The sequence below is a fragment of the Peromyscus californicus genome, unplaced genomic scaffold (assembly GCF_007827085.1).
Source record: "Peromyscus californicus insignis strain IS unplaced genomic scaffold, ASM782708v3 Scaffold_8__1_contigs__length_139910024, whole genome shotgun sequence".
In the NCBI taxonomy this organism is placed as follows: Eukaryota; Metazoa; Chordata; class Mammalia; order Rodentia; family Cricetidae; genus Peromyscus; species Peromyscus californicus.
The window spans coordinates 126,215,954-126,237,939 of record NW_026294606.1 but is presented as its reverse complement, the minus strand read 5'-3'; the positions used below and the strand labels follow the sequence as shown (position 1 = coordinate 126,237,939).

Here is a 21,986-nt window from a genome sequence, read left to right as displayed (position 1 = left end):
ATACACGGGCCTGAGTTCAGTCCCCAGCACCACACCCACCCAGACACACACAGACACACACACACCCCCTAGGCAGAAGAACTGAAGACTGCTGAGCAACTGTTTTATAAACCTTTATTGGAAAGGCTACAAAGTTTATATTATCACTGCATTGCTTAGGCTTAAAGTGTGGGGAAATAACCTCAAATACAAAACTATTGTGCTGCTGAATCTTGCCCAGGCTTGTTGCGAAATATTTTTGTACAATGGAGGTAGAGTGAATAGGGCAGTAATTTAACACTCACAGGTCTTGATTAGTTTGGGGACTCTTTTTTCATCCAGGTTCTAATATCTCTAGAAATGTACTCCAGTGCCATTAGGCTCAGAGATGGTATAATACACTGAAAAGGAATCTGAATTTCCTGTTGTTCCTTTGACAAATGTAAAATGTGTGTACTCGGTGTCGCTTGGACCTCAAATGAACATGTTTTAAAAAAATACTCCAGAGTGAAAAAAGTAATCATCAGAAGATGGCAACACATCCTTTCACTCTATGAGGATGGTTGTAATTAAAGCTAGGTGCTGACCAGGACATTCAAACTCAATACTCCTCACCGCTGTTTCAGCCACTTTGTGAACATCTGCTATCTTAAGCGGCCGAGTTTTCTACATAGACTATCAAAAAGCCAATGCTTCCTCAAATTCAGAGATTCAATTTAATGAGACAGCAATTTCTCCTAATATTTAATTAAAACAATGTTTCAACAGGTCTGTGTAAACATGGTTCTACTATTTATCTGCTATTACCTTATTTTCAAAAAGTGGGGTGCAAGAGAATAACAGAGGCCTGGGCTTGTCCCAATTTTTAGGATAACCTGGGAGTTAGATAACTTGGATGTTCTTGATGCTAGAGTCAATAAAGCCTGTTTCAACCAACCTTAGTGTTTGTAAACTATAAAATGGGCAGGTACCTGAGGCATAAGCTTCAGGCCAATGGATTTTTAAGGGCTGTTTAAAAACCAGAACCAATGATTCACTCCTCAGAGTAAGGATACTTTTTTATAGTTCAAAATATGCTTTTCTTTCTAAAAATGTGACACAGAATAATTTACACCAACTGCTTTTTATTATCAAGTTTCAGAAACCTTTCACAAAATGGTTTTTAAAAAAAAGCCAAAAAACTTTACAACCATGGCTAATGTTTTCTACTGTTCTCAGTCAGCTTCAAACCCATTGTGTGCAAAGCCCATTTTTCCATGCATCTGAATGATAGATACAGGCTATGAATTCTTTATTCTAGTTGTAGCAGCTTATGCAGGTGCAGCCAAACACAAAGCTTCAGGACAAATTGTACAAACTTTACAATGCTGGATTTGAGTTTAAAATATGAAACATAAAGTCTACACAAAACTGATAAAAATCAAGCAGATACCAGGACTGAGACTTGGAACCCACATGTGAAAGGGAGTCTTATTTCAAGTGCTTTACTCTGCTACAGAACAGTCGAAATGAAGATGGAAAGCTTCGTGGTTAGTTTAAATTATACACTCTGTGGATACTATACCAATTTTAGAAGTTACACATAGATCAACAGACGTCCGTCAGTTCATCTGGACTCATCAGGTACTCCAGCAGCTGGCAAATCCGGCAAATGTGGAAAGAAAATCCACTGTGCAGCCACCTGCAGTTACTGATGGGCACACTGCACTCCAGGTCCATGATGGCTGCTGCTCTCTTCATCAGAGCTATCGTTATAGGCCTCACGCCTCTGACCACCTCCAGAGCCTCGAGTACTATCAAATTCCTGAAGCTCCACTTCTTCTGTCTCTCCAATTACATTCGGAACTTCTGGTCTAGATGGCAGGAGATCTTCTAATTCCTTCATGAAACAAAACAGGAGATGTCTCATGACATATCTGACATTCGCCCAAATTAAACATCCATATTTAAACACTAGAAAACTGCATTAAGGAAAGGTTCCCTGATACTTCTAAACAGAATGCCAGCTGAGGGATCTGCTCTCCAGAGAATTCAAAGACTCTCACCAGCGCCTCATACCCAGCCTGCTTGGTCCCATAAACATTTATATTAGCCAACCTCATCTTCAGAATGACCAGAAAAAAAATCAACCATGCAAACATTAAAAAAGCCACCATGGGGACAGGACGAAGTCTCAAAAGAGCTGGGAGTGGTTGGTCACATCTATAATCTCAGCAATCAAAAGGCTGAGACAGAGGAAGTGCCATGAGTTCTAGGCCAGCCTGGGGTGCAGGCAGAGATCCTATAATAAAACAAAACAAGACAAAAGAAACACACAGGAAGCAAGCAGGAGTGAGAGGAAGCAGAATGGACAACCACATTAGCTGCATGAGGAACTGAAAAAACACTTACAGAAAGCTTGTCTGGGTTAATCCAGTTGTTTTCAGGAAACTGCACATCAAATTTTATGTAAAGATCACCCTTTTCAAAGGGATTACGATACTGCGGCATTCCTTCACCTCGAACAACACGAACACATCCTATTATTTAAAAAAAAAAAATTAGGTAAGAATTTTACCCAAGAAAGGTATTCAATAATATTCCTTTATTACCCACCATAAATACAAATTTTAACAACACATGGACAACCTGGATCAGATGAAATCCTTTACCTGGTTCAATTACTTTGCCAGGGGGGTATTTCACCACAATCTGACGAGCATCAAGATGCTTAAATGTGAACTGAAATCCACATAGAGCTTCCACAAGTCCTATCTTATATGTCATATGCAAATCATTCCCGTCTCTCTGGAACACCTAGAGACAAAGCACATGCAAAGCAGGGTTTGTTTGTTTGTTTTTAAAGATTATGAACCCATTCCATCCTGTTGCGTTCAAGTCAATTTCAGAATCTTAATTCTACCACCCACTGCAAGAGCTAAAATGCCATTGTCCCTAATTTCCAAAATTTTTATTGGCAATGCAGGTATTCTAAAGGAGTATGCCAGAAACTTCTATTAGGATGGCCTGACTATTAAGAAAATACATAAGAACACAGCTGAAGGTACTGCTGCAATTGTATTCCATTTCCTAAATCTAATACCAAATGGACTTCAAAAGAACAGATTCAACCTGGAATGTCCCCTAGACATGATCCCAATGAAGCAAGAAGGGAGTTCAAGTTCAATGTTAAGTGCTCAACCAAGCCGGGCGGTGGTGGCGCACGCCTTTAATCCCAGCACTTGGGAGGCAGAGCCAGGTGGATCTCTGAGAGTTCGAGGCCAGCCTGGACTACCAAGTGAGTTCCAGGAAAGGCGCAAAGCTACACAGAGAAACCCTGTCTCGAAAAACCAAAAAAAAAAAAAAGTGCTCAACCAATTAGACCCAGCCATTTAAGTTACAGGTTTAATTCTGCACTTCATACATGTACAATGAAATTTTATCTCACTTAAAATTCAAACTCGGGGATGGAGATAGTCAGTGGTTAAGAATACTTGCTGCTCTTACAGAGGTTTAGTTCCCAGCACCCACATGGTAGCTCACTACTATCCATAATACCAGTTCCAGAAGATCCTCTTCTGACCTCCAGTGGGCACCAGGCACACATGTACACATATATACATGTAGACAAAAATGCATAAACATAAATTAAAAAACAAAAAAAAAATTAGGCCAAGTATAGTGGTGCAATCTTTTAGCCCCAGCACCCAGGAGGCAGAGGCAAGCAGATCTCTGTGAGTTCGAGGCCAGCCTAGTCTATAGAGTGAGTTCCAGGACAGTCAGGACTGTTACACAGAGAAACCTGGTCTCAGAAAAACAAAAAAACAAAAAAGAAAACTTAAAAAATTCAAACTTGCTTAATGTAAATTACACAGCAAATGCTAAAGTTGTCTTATTCCATCTTGTAGTATAAGCTTATAGACTACAAACTGCTATGACTCAGTTTCCAGAAAGAAGCTACATCTGTGATGATGATAAAACCAGAACACTGCAGGTCCAGAGCTCGATGACAATTTACCTTGGGCTATCTTTAGTCCCCAAATTAGCCATTTGCCTACTGCTGTGTCAGACCTAACATCCCGTGACTTAACAGATAAAAGCTTTTTGGAATGTATTAACAAAAAACTGTGGTTTCTACCTAGCTAGGAGTCATCGGACAAGCCTCCAAGGCCTGTCGCTGAGGTTGCTGTAATTTGCTATAACTGCCTACATTTGGATATTTATTTCCTGTATTTGGATATGTATTAACTACATGCATTTGGATAGTGTCGTGGTTTATGACTTTCTTTGTTCTACTACTGCCCCCATGTTGGAACATGGATTTTGCTGCAACCTGAATCCATGTTACAGGTTATGGTCATTCATTTAGCTCCAGAATAAATTCTCTTGTCCCCTTGGAGGTGAGAGCTGTGTTGCTACACCAATGTTGCAAAGGTTACTGAGTAAGCGCTAAGAATGTCCTGAGCTTTGATGTTTAGAGAAAAAAAAAATCAATTCCAAAATATCTAACTTGTAATTTTTACTTAAACTTGCCCAATCTACACTTAAATTTTGAAATTTAAGTTGAAATAAACTTAACTGTAGTGAAAAGGTCACCTATATTTGTTCAATAGAAAGTGTGCTGGAGCCAAGGGTGGTAGCACACATCTTTAATCACAGCACTTGGGAGACACGATGACCTCTGAGCTCAAGGCCAGCCTGGTCCACATAGTGAGTTCCAGGACAGCCAGAGCAACAGAGACACACTGTCTCATAAACAAAAACAAAACAAAGCAAAACAAAAAAAAAAGTCTTGGTTATCCTGAATAATAAATGAGCCAGCTTGATTTCTACCCAAGCTAATCTTTGATGTCTATAGGCAATAAATAGGCTAAAAGAAACCGGTTGGACCAAAGACAGGTACCAAAATGGCTACCAGATCATCTTTAATTTCACTTAATCCCATTTGTATGCTAACTGACCCTGCAACACCGAAAGGAGAGACATGGCAACCACTAGAAAGAACCATTAGAAGAATTAACACCGACATATCAGGGAAATCTCATCTCAGTCCTAGAAAACACACGACTTCTTCCATTTATTAGCCTCTCCCATTTCTTTTCTTTTTTTTCCAAGACAGGGTTTCTCTGTGTAGCTTTGTGCCTTTCCTGGAACTCACTCTGTAGCCCAGGCTGGCCTCGAACTCAGAGATCTGCCTACCTCTGCGCCACCACTGCCCGGCACCGCTCCCATTTCTTCAGATGGGCTTTCTCTTCTGTGAGTGTGATTTATGCAAATGTGTGCACAGAGGTGTAGAGAGGCCAGAGGAAGACTTCCGGGTGTCCTGCTCTATCACACTCACTGAACCTAGAGCTAGGCTAGTGGCCATTAAGACCCAGCAATCCTGTCTGTCATCCACATGTCAGAGGGGCACATGGAGTCATGCCAACATTTTATGTGGGTGCTGGAATCCAAACTCAGGTCCTCATGTTAGTTTAGCCAGTGTTCTTATTCACGAAGCCAGCCCTCCAGCATGGTCTCCCATTTCTTTATTAACCTCTAGCCCTCTGAGGGTTTAATAACATGATTTGCAAGTTCATTTCATACTTCTATTTTAGCAAAGAGTAGAAATGCCCTGTCAGTCAATTGGTGCTCTCTCTTACTGGTTCCAGAAATCTGAGATGCAAGACCCAGTAACATCTCTGAAGAACAATCTTGGCTGGTTTGTAAGACACCTGAAAAAAAATTGTTCTTTTCCTAAATGATTCTCCTAAATCTATCCATGAAATAAATTATCCTAAGCATGGCTTCAGAACATCAGCTTCAACGGTACTGGAAGCATGTTTGAAATGTTTTGGCCCAGCAACCCAGAATGTAGGTTAGTTAATGCACATTTACTCAGGGTCCCTCATAACAGGATCATCAAGACTTTAAAAAAGCAGAATGCTTCGGGGCTGGAGAGACGGCTCAATGGTTAAGAGCACTGGCTGCTCTTTCAGAAGACCCGGGTTCAATTCCCAGCACCCACATGGCAGCTCACAACCATCTGTAACTCCAGTTCCAGGGAATCTGGCACCTTCACACCAATGCACATAAAATAAATTTTAATAAATTATTAAAAAAAAGCAGAATGCTTCAATGCTATTAAAAAACATGCTAGCCAGGCAGTGGTGGTGCATGCCTTTAATCCCAGGACTCAAAGGCATGCAGACCTCTTTGAGCTCCAGGCCAGCCTGGTCTACAGAGTGAGCTCCAGGACAGCCAGGGTCACACAGAGAAACCCTGTCCCAAAATACCAAAAAACAAAAGCAAACAACAACAACAAGCTATATATACTACAAAATGCCAATGTTTCAGGATACCAATAGTCCAAGAATAATTTTTACCAAATACCTATAGAAGGAGCAAGAAGTAATACCATGTTCTGGTATAGAAGTGTTCAATCAAAGTAACTACAACTAAAACAATACCAGAGTGGTGGTTGTTGTTTGCGGGCAGGAAGGATGAATGACTTGATAATTTGACACTAACAGATAAATGTCTAACTTCCCCCCTCTTTGTGTTGCCAGAGAACTTACGAAGGACTACCAAGCACCACACAATAAACATTCATAAGTTGCAATACTTTCTGAAGCAGTCATGCGCTTGTGCCGTACAAACAGACACCAGCACTCACAGAGAGCAGCACAGCAAGGATGAACGCACACAACACAGCACTCTCAAAGCTCATTAGCTTTTACCACATTTGTATCATTTCAGCCACTGCACCCACCCAACCTAATAATGGTCTCAATTTCTTCAGTTAGCTATTTGGAGTGAGGGGAGAAAGGCCAAAATAACCAATGCTTTCTTGAACATTAGCAAGCCCTATGTTCTAGTTCAAACTACATAGGTTTGTTTGTAGTTTTTTTCTTCCAAGGGAGATGAATTAAGCAAGCTGTCTAAATCTTATCCTTGGCTCACACTGACTGCCCTGGTCACAATAAAACCAGAACCTGCACTCTTAACTTCTGCCCTTTACTACTTTCTAGCCTAGGCAATCAATTCCATGCATTCCTACTGATGATTAAAGGTATGTGCAATACTCAGAATACCCAAGTGACATCTGTTCTGTAAAACACCGTTGTTTAATCTACACTACCAACTTTCAACAATGTGGCTATTTATTTAGCTTTCTACCTCTTATGTCTTATAGGTATTGTGGATAGTAACATTGAATAAACGAGGAAGTAGCTAAAATGCCATCAAATAAGAATCTTGAATAACAAAATTTAGGGCTTGGAAATGTGGCTCAGAGACAGAGCATTTTTTAATACCTAACAAGACCCAGGCTTCATCAAAGAATGATGAACATTTTATCTTTTATGACCTAAAGCAGAGTTCTGGAAACTGTCCTTATTTTCCAGCCATCCAGAAGATCCTTGCCATCTCAAATATGGAACACTGAGCGAGGAAAAGGGAAAACAACAGGAACACACCTCTCTTCATGAGAACAGAAAGGGCAGTCCAGAGAGCAAGTCACAAGTTTGTGAGAATAAGTCAAATTCTACAATGTGCTTTTCAATATGGCCTTGTTGGCTACTGAAATTTCAAAATGATTTTACATTTAAAATTGCAGCTTCTTCCTCAGGGGGGGAAAAATGGTGAATAGAGGAAGGCTTGGGAGGCCACAATGGCTACAGGAGGATTCAGCCCTGTCTTGGTATCCAGCACCGAGGTCGTGGAACACAAGGAGGCAAAGTCTAAGACAAGGAGTGGATCCCTGTAACCAAGCTCGACTGCCGATCAAGGACATGAAGATCCAGCCCCAGAGATCTACTTGTCTTCTCTGCTCATCACAGAATTCGAGATTGTCAGATTTTACCTAGCAATTATCTCTATGTATGCTATGTTAATTGTGATGACTATTCTTGGTTGTCAACCTGACTACCTAAAACCCAAATGACTGGGCACACATTTGAGGGTTTTTTTTGTTTTTTTTTAATTAGTTAAATCATTTGAAATGGGAAGACCCACTCCTATTCCGGATCTCTGAGATGGGAAGATATACTTTTTTTTTGTTTTTGTTTTTTTGTTTTGTTTTTCCAGACAGGGTTTCTCTGTGTAGCTTTGCGCCTTTCCTGGAACTCACTTGGTAGCCCAGGCTGGCCTTGAACTCACAGAGATCCTCCTGGCTCTGCCTCCCGAGTGCTGGGATTAAAGGCGTGCGCCACCACCGCCCGGCCGGGAAGATATACTTTTAATTCAGATCTTTTGAGGTGGAAAGACCCATCTCTAGTCTAGGCCTATCTAAAGGACATGAAAGAAAGCAGTTTCCTTTCTCTTTGCTTTGTTATTCTCACTCTTGACAGCAAGTCCATTCCTTCACTGGCATTAGAGCCTACTTTGAGATTCCAGTGTACACTGAAGACCAGCTGAGGAATCCAGCCTTGTGGACTGAGCAGCTACTGGATTCTTGGGCTTTCTGTTGGTAGACAGTCATTGCTGGACTACAGCCTGTAAGCCATTCTAATAAATCTTTACAATATATATATAATAATATAAATATATATTCATTCTATAAGTTCTGTTCCTTTAGAGAACCCTAATACATTAATTTTATTTTTATGTGTGTATGTATGTACATATGTGCACCACATGTATGCAGGTAACCAAGGATCAGAAGAGGGCAGCTGATCCTCTGGAAATGGGAGTTAAAGAAGGTTATGAGCCACCAAGTGGGTGCTGGGAAATGAACCAGGTTCCTCTACAACAGTAGCAAGTGCTCTTAACCATTCAACTATCAGCCTCTGGCAAGCATCTCTTAAGGACGAGGTTTTAAAAGATCGAGCCAGTGCAGAAGCAGATTTGGCCTGGCCAGTCGACCAAAATCAAGGCTACTGGGGGATCAAGATTAGAAATCCCAACTACTATATGATGGGCCCTGGGGCTCTGCACCGGTGCATCTCATTCTCGCCAGAGGCAATGGCACTGTCTCTTCTCCTGTGCCCAAGAAGCTGCTGCTCACGGCTGGGACTAATGTAGCTACAGGCTGCACTGCCAAGGGTAACTTTGCCAAGGCCACCTCTGATGCCATCTCTAAGACCTACAGCTACCTGAACTCTGAAAGGAGTCCATGTCCATCAGAAATTCACCAACCATCTTGTGTGAACCCACACCAGTCTCCAGGAATCAGCTGTGGTTAGCACATTCTTATTTTTTCGAAACAGGGTTTCTTTGTGTTAATAGCCCTGGTTGTCCTGGATCTCACTCTGTAGACCATACTGGTCTTGAACTCACAGAGATCTGCTTGCCTCTGCCTCCTGAGCGCTGGAATTAAAGGTGTATGCCATCACTGCCAGGCTTTATGAAGTTTTTTGTTGTTGTTGTTGTTGTTTTTTTAATTTTATGTGCATTAGTGTTTTGCCTGGGTGTGTATCTGTGTGAGGGTGTCAAATCCCTTGGAACTGGAGTTATAGACTGTTGTGAGCTGCCATGTGAGTGCTGGGACTTGAACCCAGGTCCTCTGGAAGAGCAGTCAGTGCTCTTATCTGCTGAGCCATCTCTCCAGCCCTGCACAGTTTGTGGATGAGAAAAACAAAGTGAATCAAGTCTGTCTAGAACAAATAAAAAATAAATGCAATCTTTTAGAGATCTCTTGAACAGGCCTCATTAAGCACAAAACAGAACCCTGTCAAATGTTTTCACATGCAAGGACTGTGTGCTTCCTGAACAACTCTTTTATAAACAAACAGACGCAGACACATTCTTTAGGACAGAAGTTGACAGGATACTACTATGTAGGCCATTAATTTTGTTTGAGGAAGAGTCTTCTCTATATAACCCTGGTTGACCTCAAACTTGTTCTCTCCTGCCTTGGCCTCCTAAGTGCTGGGATTATAGACATGGGCCACCAGCCATTACAAAATATAGGTGAGCCAAGCATGGTGGTAGAGGACAGAGAAAGGAGGATGGCAAGTTGGAGGTCAGCCCATTGATAAAACAGAAAAGGGGGTAAGGGGAGTAATTAAAAAACAAATAAACAAACCATGTTCAGTGGTATGATCAAAATAAAAATGGCACACAATGAATCTCATTGCTAGACAAGTTCATTTTGCCTCAAACATAATAGATATAACCAATACACATTCAATCACAAACTAATTAAAAATGTTTTAAAGCTCTAGAACTTGGGCCAATGAGACAGCTCAGAGGATAAAAGTACTTGTCACAGAAGACTGACCACCTGTGTTTGACCCCCAGAACCCACTGTGGGAGAACCGATTCCAGAAAGCTGTCCTCTGATACATACTGTGACATGAATAAGCCTCCTGCTCCCATCACACCAATAAAACAGTAATTTAAAAAACAAACTCCTGACCTCAGAAAACTTAGCTGCCTATCCAGTAAGTACAGTCAAATTAGTCAACGGGGAGGTGCTGAGGAGTGAAGCTCTATCCACCCACCATGCATCCAAGGAGTTCTAAAGTGAAACTATGTTGCCTGACACTATCTAGTCCAGTGCTTTATTTACATAAAGGAAAAGGACTGTTTAAGGCACAGTGCTGAGCTACAGTTACGACAGGGCAAAGGGAGACTAACACTGACCGGGACTTTTGACTACACCTGTCATAATGGTTTTATTTACACGAGTCATTCTTTAAGTAAGCCAGGCTCACTGTGAGCTACAAATTAACTCAGCCATGCTCCTTAACAACTTTATTTGTTTTCAGTTTCACTCTAAGGCATCTATCCTATTTCTCATAAGCAAGGTCAATTCTTAATGAAACAAAAAGGGAAAAAAGGGTAAAAAAAAAAAATCAAAAGGAAATTACTGCTGTGGGATGGTCTGTATGTCAAGTGTGTTGCTGATTGGTCAATAAATAAATCACTGATTGGCCAGTGGCCAGGCATGAAGTATAGGCGGGACAAGGAGGAGAATAAAGCTGGGAAGTGGAAGGCTGAGTCAGAGACACTGCCAGCCGCCATGATGACAAACAGCATGTGAAGATGCTGGTAAGCCACGAGCTACATGGCAAGGTATAGATTTATAGAAATGGATTAATTTAAGATATAAGAACAGTTAGAAGAACATAAGAAGCCTGCCACGGCCATACAGTTTGTAAGCAATATAAGTCTCTGTGTTTACTTGGTTGGGTCTGAGTGGCTGTGGGACTGGCAGGTGAGAGAGATTTGTCCTGACTGTGGGCCAGGCAGGAAAACTTAAGCTACAAATTACCTCATGTTCTTTTTCCTGTAGCAAAAGAACAATGTCTCCAGGTTCCACTCCTGGGGCCTGGTCTGCTTCCCCAGTGAACGTAATCCTCTGTCCGTGTTTCATGCCTTTGTCGACATGAACTTCAAGAATCTTGACTTCCTTGATCACCTTCTTCCCCTCACATTTTTTACAGCGGTCTTTCTCATTAATGACCTCTCCTGCAAAGAGAGGGCATTCAAGCTTGTGTAAGAAAGAATAGGCCAGTCTTAAGCTGATTCTTGACAGGGCCCTTAATTCAGAAAGATACATTTTGATCATCAATGGTTACAGTTACTGTGAATGACAAAACTTTTATCTTACTAAAGGTCACCCAAAAGGTCCAGCTACCCAAGAGTACAGAGTAAAACACCTTGACATTTTCTTAATTCCTGGCTCTACTCCCTAAAACTAATGAACAGGAATGTTTGGGCAGTCAGATGCTGGAGCATCTATGAACACTTTTGCAAAAGTTTACAGTTCCAACTCCAAGCAGGTTACTACCAGACAGAGACAGTCCAAGCCACAACTTTTTCTTTCCAGTAGGGATTACTGAACCTAAAAGCTAGCTATTGATCTGTATTCAATCCTTAAGTATCCCTGATGGCCCATTACTAAACTGTACAGTTAGTACTGGAGTTTATTTGAAGACTAAATCTTGCTCAGATACTAGCTGGGCATTAGCCCCAGGTCTCTGCACAGGCTCTACCACTGAGATCTCCTCCTACCCCAAACCTGCTTTTATGTAGTTTGATTATTACCAAAAATCCTCAAAACCAACTAGAGATGTCTGAGTGTTTAGCTAGCGCTGAATACCTCTGTACCAAGTTCAGGACAACAGTTTTTCTTTTGCAGATATTCTTCTCTAATATTTGTTTATGGTATTAAATTAAAATTCCAGATGTATGTAACAGTATGAAAAAAAAAAAAAAAAAGCAAGGCTTTCTAATCACTGAGCACTGGCGCACTTGTTTGTAAAAAGAGGTCATGTTATGTTGCACCGGCAGGCCTGAACCTCACTATCCTCCTGCTCTGCTTCCTGCTGTTAGAGTTCTGCTGACTTTGGTTTCTTGATAGTGAAGCTAGCAATTTTAACATGGTAATGAAGAGACACCTCAGGAGAATAACATGCAGCTGGGGAGGGTGACAACCTCAAGGTGTCATTCCTCAGCTGTCCTCCACTCCACTTTTTACAACAGAATCTTTCACTGACCTAGAGGTTAGAAGGTTAGGCTGGCCGGTCAGTGAGCACTTGGGATCACCTCTCTCCTGAGCACAGGGATTTTAAGGGTGCACTACTGGCTTTTCCTCACATGGGTTCTGGGACTGTACCCATGGCTAGGCTCTCATGCTAGCAAGGCAGGCACTTTATCAACCAATTTATATCAGCCCAATATATACCTTCTTAAAATTATCACTTCCAAGAACAATTTGGGAAAGGGAGTTCTACAACTATACTAACAACCACTAACCAAAGGGAAGGCTGGGAGTGTGGTTCAATGCTAAGAACCCTAGGTTTAATTCCTAGTACCAAGGCTGGGGTAGGCGTAGGTAATGTAATTAGTCAGAGTAAGTGCTGGTGGGCAGAATTCAATACTTGCCAACACACTCAAGGACTTGGACTTGGGTTTACTTTTCTATGCTAGTGAGGAAAAATTCTACCACATAAATTAGTCTAATTAAAAACTTAATTTCTAAATTAAGTGCACGCCTTTAATCCCAGCACTTGAGGGGCAGAGCCAGGCGGATCTCTGTGAGTTCGAGGCCAGCCTGGTCTATAGAGCGAGATCCAGGACAGGCTCCAAAGCCACACGGAGAAACCCTGTCTCCAACAACAACAACAACAACCACCACCCCCCCCCAAAAAACCCACCAACAAAACAAAACAAACTTAATTACTTGGTTACACCTCTCCTTTCCTTGATTAAAGCCACTTCATTTAAAAACTAAACTATTAAAAATGGATTCAGAACTTGATTTAGGACTTTTTAGAATGCCCCTGAAGTCCTACAAGTTATGTGATAAAGATTAATTTCTAGATGGGTTGGTACACTTATCTCAACACTTCAGAAGTAGAGGCAGATTAAGAATTCAAGATCATTCTTGAATACACACAGTTCAAAGTCAGCCTCAGTTAGAGGCACTACGCCCAAACAGTATTGGTATAATAATCTTCTGTTAGATCTCATTTTTAGAATAAAATGAATATAAGCATATTTAGAAAAATTATGTTTCCAACTTCCATGTTCCCAACAGACTCTAATACAAAAGCAATGAAAATATTGGTGCATTTACCTTCTCCATTGCAATCGGAGCACACAGACTGCATCTGCTGCACCATTCCTGGAGCCAGCTGTCTGATCATAATGCGCACACCTCGACCCCGACAAGCACTACATTTCTGAACAGCTCCAGACTTTCCACCTTGGCTAAAGCAGAAGTATAAATTACACTCTTGTCCACAAACCATTACAGTCATTAAAAAACAACAAATTGTGTTCTTTACTCCCCGCTATAATTACTTTAATTGGCCTTCAGAGGTATCAGAAAATGCCTGGCTGCTTATTAAGCTTTAAAATGAAGAAAATATTTTACCTGGTATAGATTTTGAGCAGGCCATTCAAAAAGCAGACAGAGATACTGCCTAAGCAGCAATGTACTTACCCACTGCATGCACTACAGAGCACATTCTTGCTAAGTTGTAGTTTGGTTGTCTTGCCATTATACAGATCTTCTAAAGATACTCTGCAGAAAAAAGAACAAGGTTCAACCTAATTTTACAAATATTATTAAAAGATAAAAACAGCGTACAGAGCAAATTTCACTCTGACTTTATAAGGACCCAAGAAAAACTTTATGATTATGGGCAAAATACACGTGGTGTTATTACCACTCTTTAGAGGACAAAAGTTTCCCAACCCCACACTGGACCACCTGTAATTACATCTCTAGGGGATCCAATGCCTCTGATTTTATCAGGCACTTGTACACACATGCACATACCCAGAAGCAGGCAAGAAGGCAAGCAGGCAGGCGCACACACACACACACACACACACACACACACACACACACACACACTCTGTACCCCAAAACAGGGACTCTCTGTATAGCTGCCCTGGAACTTGCTCTGTAAACCAGGTTGGCCTCAAATTCAGAGATCCAACTGTCCCTGCCCCCAAGTGCTGGGATTAAGGGTGTGTGCCACCACCACCCAGCAAAAATAATAAATCTTTGAACCTACTTGCTGTAATTTATACAATGATGACTCCAAGTCATTAGTAACACCCTAAAGACAGGATTTTGTGGTTCACACTGGCTTCAAACTCAAAATGCAGTCAAAAATTACCTTTAACTTAATGGACATCCATGCCTCTACTTCCCAAGTGTAAGGATTACAGACATACACCATCTTGCCCAGTTTTATATGGTACAGGGAGAACCCAGGGACTCCTTTGTACCAGACAAGCACTCTAGCAACTAAGTTATATCCCTAGTTACTTACTAATCGTAATTATTATCCAATTTTATATGATAAAACCAAAGGAGAAGTTAACTAACTTGATCAAGGTCAGAGCTTTTAAATGGGAGCAAGCTAGATTACAAATGTATATTATAGCTTAAGATAGGCACGTAGGGAGCTGGAGAGATGGCTCAGTGGTTAAGAGCACTGCTGCGCTTCCAGAGGACCTGGGTTCAATTCCCAGCACCCACATGGAGGCTCACAACTGTCTGTAACTGCAGTTCCAGGGAACCTGACTCTACTTATCTCCACAGGCACAAGACACAGGTGGTGCACAGACGTGTATACAAATACTCATGCACATAATTTCTTTAAAAAAAAAAAAAGGCACTTAGTTGTGTATGTTTAAAAAGTCACATACTGGCCGGGCAGCGGTGGCACACGCCTTTAATCCTAGCACTGGGAGGCAGAGAGAGGCGGATCTCTGTGAGTTCCAGGCCAGCCTGGTCTACAGAGCGAGATCCAGGACAGGCACCAAAACTATATACACAAAGAAACCTTCTCTGGGGGGCGGGGGGGCAGGGGGTTGTCACATACTGTTGCAGAAGAGGAAAGAACAGTTTCAACAGAGAAACTTTCAATCTTTTCAGTTTCTAAAGATCCTGCCAAATCATAATACAGTATATCTGAACAACTTTTATTATTTATTTATGTCTCTAAACCACTGATTTCTCCTGTTAGGAGGTAGACATCACTATGGGTATATGAACACAAACACTGCATGTAGCAAGGCTCCAAGAATGGTAGTGAAGATAAGTCAGGTCAGTACTCAAGTGAAGATGGAAACATTCCAGACCTGGTTGGGCAAGTTCAAGTCACAGAGTTGATGTAGATCTGGTTTGGGCTGATGCACAGGTAATCAGGCCACTAGGTCATATAGCAGCTTGCTATAGGAGTGGCCAAATGTGTTGATGTACTGGGTCAGCTTGCTGGTGGCCTGTACTAGCTGCTGGGTGAGCACAGAGAGGAGGCCCTCTGACATGGAGGCATGGGGCACCTTGGTGTTCATGATGAACAAGAGCATGGTGGCCCTGAACATTTTTTAATACATCTTCAAAATACCTAACTCAAAAGGTAAAAGGTTGAATAAAAATTACCAGTCATTTGTATATATCAAAAGTATACAATATTTTATATTTTCATCATACCTTAAAAGTGGTACAGGAAAAAAAAAAGGCTATTTAAAAATATACATGGAGGCTAGAAAGAGGGCTCAGCAGTTACTTGCTGTTCTTGCAGAGGACCTGGGTTCAATTCCAAGTACCCAAATGGAGACTAACAACTGTCTGTAATTCCAATTCCAGAGGATTCAACATCCTCTTCTGGTCTCCACGGGCACTCACTGCACATGGTACACAGATATACATGCAGGCAAAACATCCATACACATTTTTTTTTTAAAGTAATAAATGGGGGCTGGATGAGCGGTTGGTGGCGCACGCCTTCAATCCCAGAACACGGGAGGCAGAGGCAGGCGGATCTTTGTTGAGTTCCAGGGCGAGATCTAGGAAAGGCACAAAGCTACACAGAGAAACCTTGTCTCGAGAAAAGGAAAAAAAAAAAAAAAAAAAAGGTGGGGGGGCTGGAGAGATGGCTCAGAGGCTGCTCTTCAAGAGGACCTGGGTTTAATTCCCAGCACCTACAAGGCAGCTCACAATTGTCTGTAACTCCAGTTTCAGGGAATCGGACACCTTCACACCAATGCACATAAAATAAAGTTAAATAAACTACAAAAAAAAGAGCAATGTTTCTTAAACATAAAACAACTTAAAAAGTGTATCTGCTAGGTGTGGCAGTGTGTACCTACAATTTCAATACTGAGACAGGAAGACTGCCAAAAGTCCAAAGCCAGCCTTTTCTACATAGCAAGTTCTAGGCCAGACAAGTTTAAATAGGAAAACTTAGTCCTAAGCAAACAAACTATATGTACATAAGTAACTCATAAAACACAACTCAATTTTATTCATATTTAGCATACTTCAATTATAGGATCAATTTCCAAACTAATCTCAAAAAACAAAACAGCCCCACCCATCCCTGAGGAGCTGTAGCTAATGGTTGCTGAGGGAGGGGACTCATATAGTTGCCCTTGTTCAAGTAAATAACCCCACCATCCCTGTTCATGGAGGAAACTGTAATTAAATACAAAGGACCAAGGGAGGAACAGACACAAAGCAGGAGGGGTTTGTTGGGAAGAAAGGAGGTTCAGCTGGAGGGGAAAGCATAAGAAAATGTAACAGGAAAATCATTTGTGTATGAAATTGTGAAAGAATTAAATCTAAAGATTATTTACCAATATCATCCACTTATAGATTCAACACTACTCTTGTGGCTTCAAACTCAAGAGATCCACTCGTCTCTTCCTCCCTTTGTCCTTAGTGTTGGGATTAAAGGTGTGAGCCATCACGCTTGGCTATTCTTGTATTTTGAAATCTTTTTTACCCCACATTACTCAGGGTGAACCCAGGACCTCACCCATGCTAAGCAGGTGCTCTGCCACTGATCTATGCACACCCAGCCTTTAAGCCTTCCTTACTACTTTAAATCCCTTGAATTTAGATAAAGGAACAAAGAAATAGTTCAAAATCATTCTCCAAGGCACCAACATTAACAATTTTCACAGAATTGTTACTTTAAGCTTAAACTTTCCTATACCTCAGGCAGTATAAAAGGAACATTTATAGGTGGGCAAGATGGCGCAGCCCTTGCTGGTGAACTAAGTTCAATCATGGTGGAAAAGAACTCCCACAAGCTGTCCTCTGACCTTCATACCCTCTCCCTGGTTCATATGTCAGTGTGAGTGCGCAGTGAAAAATGTAAAACCACTATGGATGAAAAATTATCAACAACACACCATCACATCCAATTTAATGACATAGTGATCTATATCTCGAGTCTTACAAAACAAGGAAAGGAAAACTGTCAAGAATAACCTGAACATTGGTTCTCTCTGGTAAGGCTTAAAGTGGCAAAATTCCTCTATAAAGCAAATTAGCTGGGGGTTTTTGTTGTTTTTTAAATCAGCTTCAAAACATGGATATCAACTCAGGAATGGTGCCTCACACCTGTACTGCTGTGAAGTCAAGGATAGCCTTGGCCAGTGTGATACTCTATCTCAAAAAGCAAGCAAGCTATGGATGCTTGGCTGGGAATCTGCCAGAGATAAAATTATACAAAGAAATGCACAGCAACAATATCTATTATAGGTCCCCTGCCCAGCACATAAAAGGTGAGTGATTAATCATCATGAACTGAAATTACAAAGCCACTCAAACAAATATGTTAGTAGGCAGGTATGGTGACAATACCTGTAATCCTAGCATTCAGGAGGGAGAGATAGGACCATTGTGTGTTGGAGGCCAGCCTGGACTATTTAACAAGCTCCAATTCAAAAAAAAAAAAAGAGGGTGGAACACTCTGAAGACAGATCAGCTGGTAATGTACCTGCAGCACAAGCATTAGTATCTGGGTTCAATCCCCAGCACTTGTATAAAAAGACAAATATCACCGGTGGGGTTGGAGAGCTTATTCTTGCACAGGACCTGGGTTTGATTTCTAGCACCTACCTGGCAGCTCACAACCGCCTGTAACTCTAGCTCCAGGGGACCTGACACCCTCTTCTGATCTCCTTGGGCACCAGGCACTTGTGTAGTGCACAAACATACATACAGGCAAGGAACACTTCAAAATCAAATAGATAAATCTAAACCAACAAACAACAACAAAAAACTAGACAGGCGAGATGGCTGCAGATAAAGGCACTCACCACCAAGCCTGCCTCCCCGAGTTCAATCCCTGAAACCCACAGGGTAGAAGGAAAGAACCAACACAATCACTTCCACATCTGCCCTCTGGTCTTCCTGTGCACTGTAGCAAGTACGTGCCTCCATAACAACAACCACCATAACTGAAATACTTTCAACAAACAGCTGAGAGCCAGGCATGATCATACACCCCAGTAATCCAGCACTTCTGAGGTGGAGGCAGGACATCAGAAACTCATATCTCTCTCTCTCTCTCTCTCTCTCTCTCTCTCTCTCTCTCTCTCACACACACACACACACACACACACACACACACACACACACACACACCTACCTCTCAATTCAGTCTCTAGCATTTGTTACTGAAACAATTATTCATGAAATAATTTACAAAATAAAGTGAAAGTGCAAAGTGAAATGGCTATTTTCAGATTATAGAGGGATTGTGGAGTCTTAGTCCAAAATCAAGGTCCACATCATTTGTTTGTTGGCAGGTTAATGCCAAGCTGGAAGCCAGTAAGCTCCATGGAAACCTACTTAGCAGAGTTAGCACTGAGGATCAAGTAATGAGGGACTTTACCATGTAAATAATCTAAGCAAACAACCATTCTTTTTAAAGCTTGGATTTAAATGCTTCAACAAATATAATCTTCACACTTTGAAATTGTAAATCACATAAAAACAAGCAACCTCAACAGCACATGAAAAATAAATCTCAGTAAACAACAACTATTCTTTAAGATCTTAGTTGTTTTGTTTACAGACAGGCTCACATGTATCTCAGGTTGGCTCTAAACTAGATACGCAGCTGAGCATATGTGCCCTTGAACTGCTGACCTCCCGTCTTCCCCTCCCCAGCGCTGTAACTATAGGTAAAGACCACCAAACCTGGTTTATTAGCAGTGCCCAGATTTTGTGTGTGTTAAGCACTTTACCAACTGACCTACATTTCTAGAGCACCCCCTCCATCCTTTAAGATCTGAAGCAAAATACATTCGATTAATTTATTTAGTCACTTCTGAAAGCACAGTAAAAAAAATCTAAAATCAATTCGATAGTAACTGTGCTCTAAGCATCAGCACTTGGAAAAGAACCTACTGAAGACAAAACAAGACTCACTTCAGGGGATGCATCATGTCCTCGCCTCTTCTTCTGCCATTCCGACTTCGACTCTGGTTGCCCATGAAGCCAAACAATCCTCCACCAAAAATATGTGAGAAAATATCATCCATGCCACCACCTCCGCCGCTACCTTCTCGTAGACCTTGTTCTCCATATCTGTCATATAGCTCCCGCTTCTCTGGGTTTGACAATACTTCATATGCAAAACTTATTTCTTTAAACTATAAGGAGAAAGTAAAAATGAAAACAATTGGATTTTTCTGTGCAAGAAAGAAAGAAAAACTTCAGAAACACAGAATCCATTGAATTCTAATAAAAAGCTTCAAGTTTCCTTTGGTTTCATTTTGGACCTCTTTATCACCTATTGCTCACTGTAAAACTAAACTATTCCTTTAGAAGTCATCATTGTCATTGTGTATACACGGTGTGAGTGTGGAAGCGTGGTGGAGGTTGAAGGACAGCTTTCTCCCCTTCCACTGTGGATCAAGCGCAAGCTGTCAGGCTTCCGTGGCAAGGACTTGTAAGACGGAGCGATCTCAGTTGCTATAATTTCTCTTTCTCTTTTGAGATAGGGTTTCTCTGTACAGCCCCTAGCTGTCCTGGAACTTGCTCTGACCAGGCTGGCCTCAAAATCAGAAATCCACCTACCTCTGCATCCCAGGCGCTGGGATTAAAGGCATGTACTACCCACCACCTGGCTAATTTTTCTTATTTTTAAAGAATATTACAAGCATTAGGTTTCATTATGGCATTTTCAAGTCAGTTAAAATAATAACACAAGTTGTGCTCTGTAGGCATAAATGGATTTTTTCCCCCTACCACATTCCTTGTTTCTGTAAAGGTGATTTATTTTAAATTTCAGTTTAAATAAAACTTCAAATAACTTACTTTGTCTCCAGCATTTGGATTCTTATCAGGATGGTATTCTTTGGCTAACTTTCTGTATGCCTTCAAAAAAAAGATTTTGAAAAAGAGTTATACACAGACAACAATTTTAGAAATTCACTTTTCTGAGACACAATGTTTTAAAGTTACAAGCCTTCCCCCAAACACCACTTACTCGTCAGAACCTATTTGACATTTTCCATTTCAATATTGCTTTCTTGCTAATAATGTACCAAAACAAAGTAAGTTATTGCTGAAAAAAAAAAAAAGATTATACTGAAGAAAACTACAAACAGAACAAAACTACAAAGAAAGATACAGAAACATTATTCCTTAGGTTTTATTATTATTATTATTGTTACCAAATGTCTTTGATAGCCAGTAACCAGACCACGACCACAAACCTAACAAATTCCAGATTAAGTGACTACATTTTACAGAAACCTAAGCACTTATACAAATTAAGCAAAGGTAGAAGTATCGCTGCCGGTACTGGCTCCTGCCTGTCCTCTAACAGGAAAAACCCCAGATGGTCCTAGGTGATGATGTACTAGCACATGGTAGGTTGACTGGGGTCGGAGGTGGTAGTGAAACCACCGATTTGGGCAAGCACCATTTAAGTCTTCACACAGACTCATGAATTATATAACACAGCCTACCATTTCCGGTAGGGTAACAGGAAGTCTATTTTACTTTGGACTCTACCAGTCCCACTGCTTACGGGACAGTCTCATTTTTTACCAGGTTCACAAATTCAGATTCGATACCGACAGCCTGAGGAGATGCTGCGGGACATTTTTAATACGTAAAGTGCTCTGAAGTCCCGAGATGGTTTTGTACCACTACGAAGGACAACAATGAGATCTGTCTTATTTTTAGTGAGTGCACACTCAAGTGTTTGGCTGGGACACACGACTCATCCCCGAAGCCACCACGGGGTATTTGGATCACCTGCCCACAGAACAATGCTTCCAAACAGACCCACGCTGCTCCGGCTGCCGGGCGAGCGAGGCAGAGGGAGGAGCTTCAGCGCCGGAGACTGCGGCCCTCAGCCCCACACCGGCGCCGGCGGTCAGCTCCTCCCCGGCCGGGCGGCGCGGGCACCGCCGTCCGACCTGTTTTTCCGGGTGGCCCGGGGCGCCGGGTTGGCGGGCCGCGTCTGCGCAAGGAGGGCGGGCGGGCGGTCGGGCGGGCGGGCGGAGGCCCAAGGTCAGCCGAGCCGACTGCGCCCCCGCCGCCGCCGGGCCTCAGCCCGGCTCAGGCCGCCCCGACCGCGCAGGCCCCGCGCCCTCGCCCCGCCCGCCCGCCGGCTCGCTCCAGTACCTTCTTCAGCTCGTTCTCGCTGGCGCCGGGAGGGACGCCCAGGATGTCGTACAGCTTCGTGTCGGCCACGTTCGCCATGGCGGCCTGCCGGGCAGCACTCGCAAGCAGGCGGCGGAGCGGAAGGAGCGCGACCCGGACCACGAGCGGCGGCGGCGCAGGCCGAGGAGACGGCGCGGGGACGCGGGCGGGGCTGAACTTT

General features: G+C 42.1%; 1 protein-coding gene across 1 annotated transcript; it reads right to left on the bottom strand.

The window, feature by feature from the left end:
* Positions 1 to 97: 97 nt before the first annotated feature.
* Dnaja2 (DnaJ heat shock protein family (Hsp40) member A2) lies at positions 98 to 21,977 on the bottom strand. The gene is made up of 9 exons (XM_052729414.1): positions 21,788 to 21,977; positions 20,468 to 20,527; positions 19,577 to 19,800; positions 13,835 to 13,915; positions 13,466 to 13,599; positions 11,156 to 11,352; positions 2,631 to 2,775; positions 2,371 to 2,498; positions 98 to 1,858 (listed from the first exon to the last, which is right to left on the bottom strand). Exons 1-9 carry the CDS (start codon positions 21,863 to 21,865, stop codon positions 1,667 to 1,669), a joined length of 1,239 nt encoding a protein of 412 aa, XP_052585374.1. The 5' UTR covers positions 21,866 to 21,977; the 3' UTR covers positions 98 to 1,666.
* Between the last annotated feature and the right edge of the window lie 9 nt (positions 21,978 to 21,986).

Bases quoted from the DNA above. Each gene is read 5' to 3' on its own strand.
- Dnaja2 (XM_052729414.1), bottom strand. From the start codon at position 21,865: ATGGCGAACGTGGCCGACACGAAGCTGTACGACATCCTGGGCGTCCCT. The intron at 13,916-19,576 runs GTGAGTCTTGTT...TTTTTTCTGCAG, and splicing joins GACATGATGCATCCCCTGAA to AGTATCTTTAGAAGATCTGT. The intron at 2,776-11,155 runs GTAATTTGTAGC...CTTTGTCTCTAG, and splicing joins TACAGGAAAAAGAACATGAG to GTGTTCCAGAGAGACGGGAA.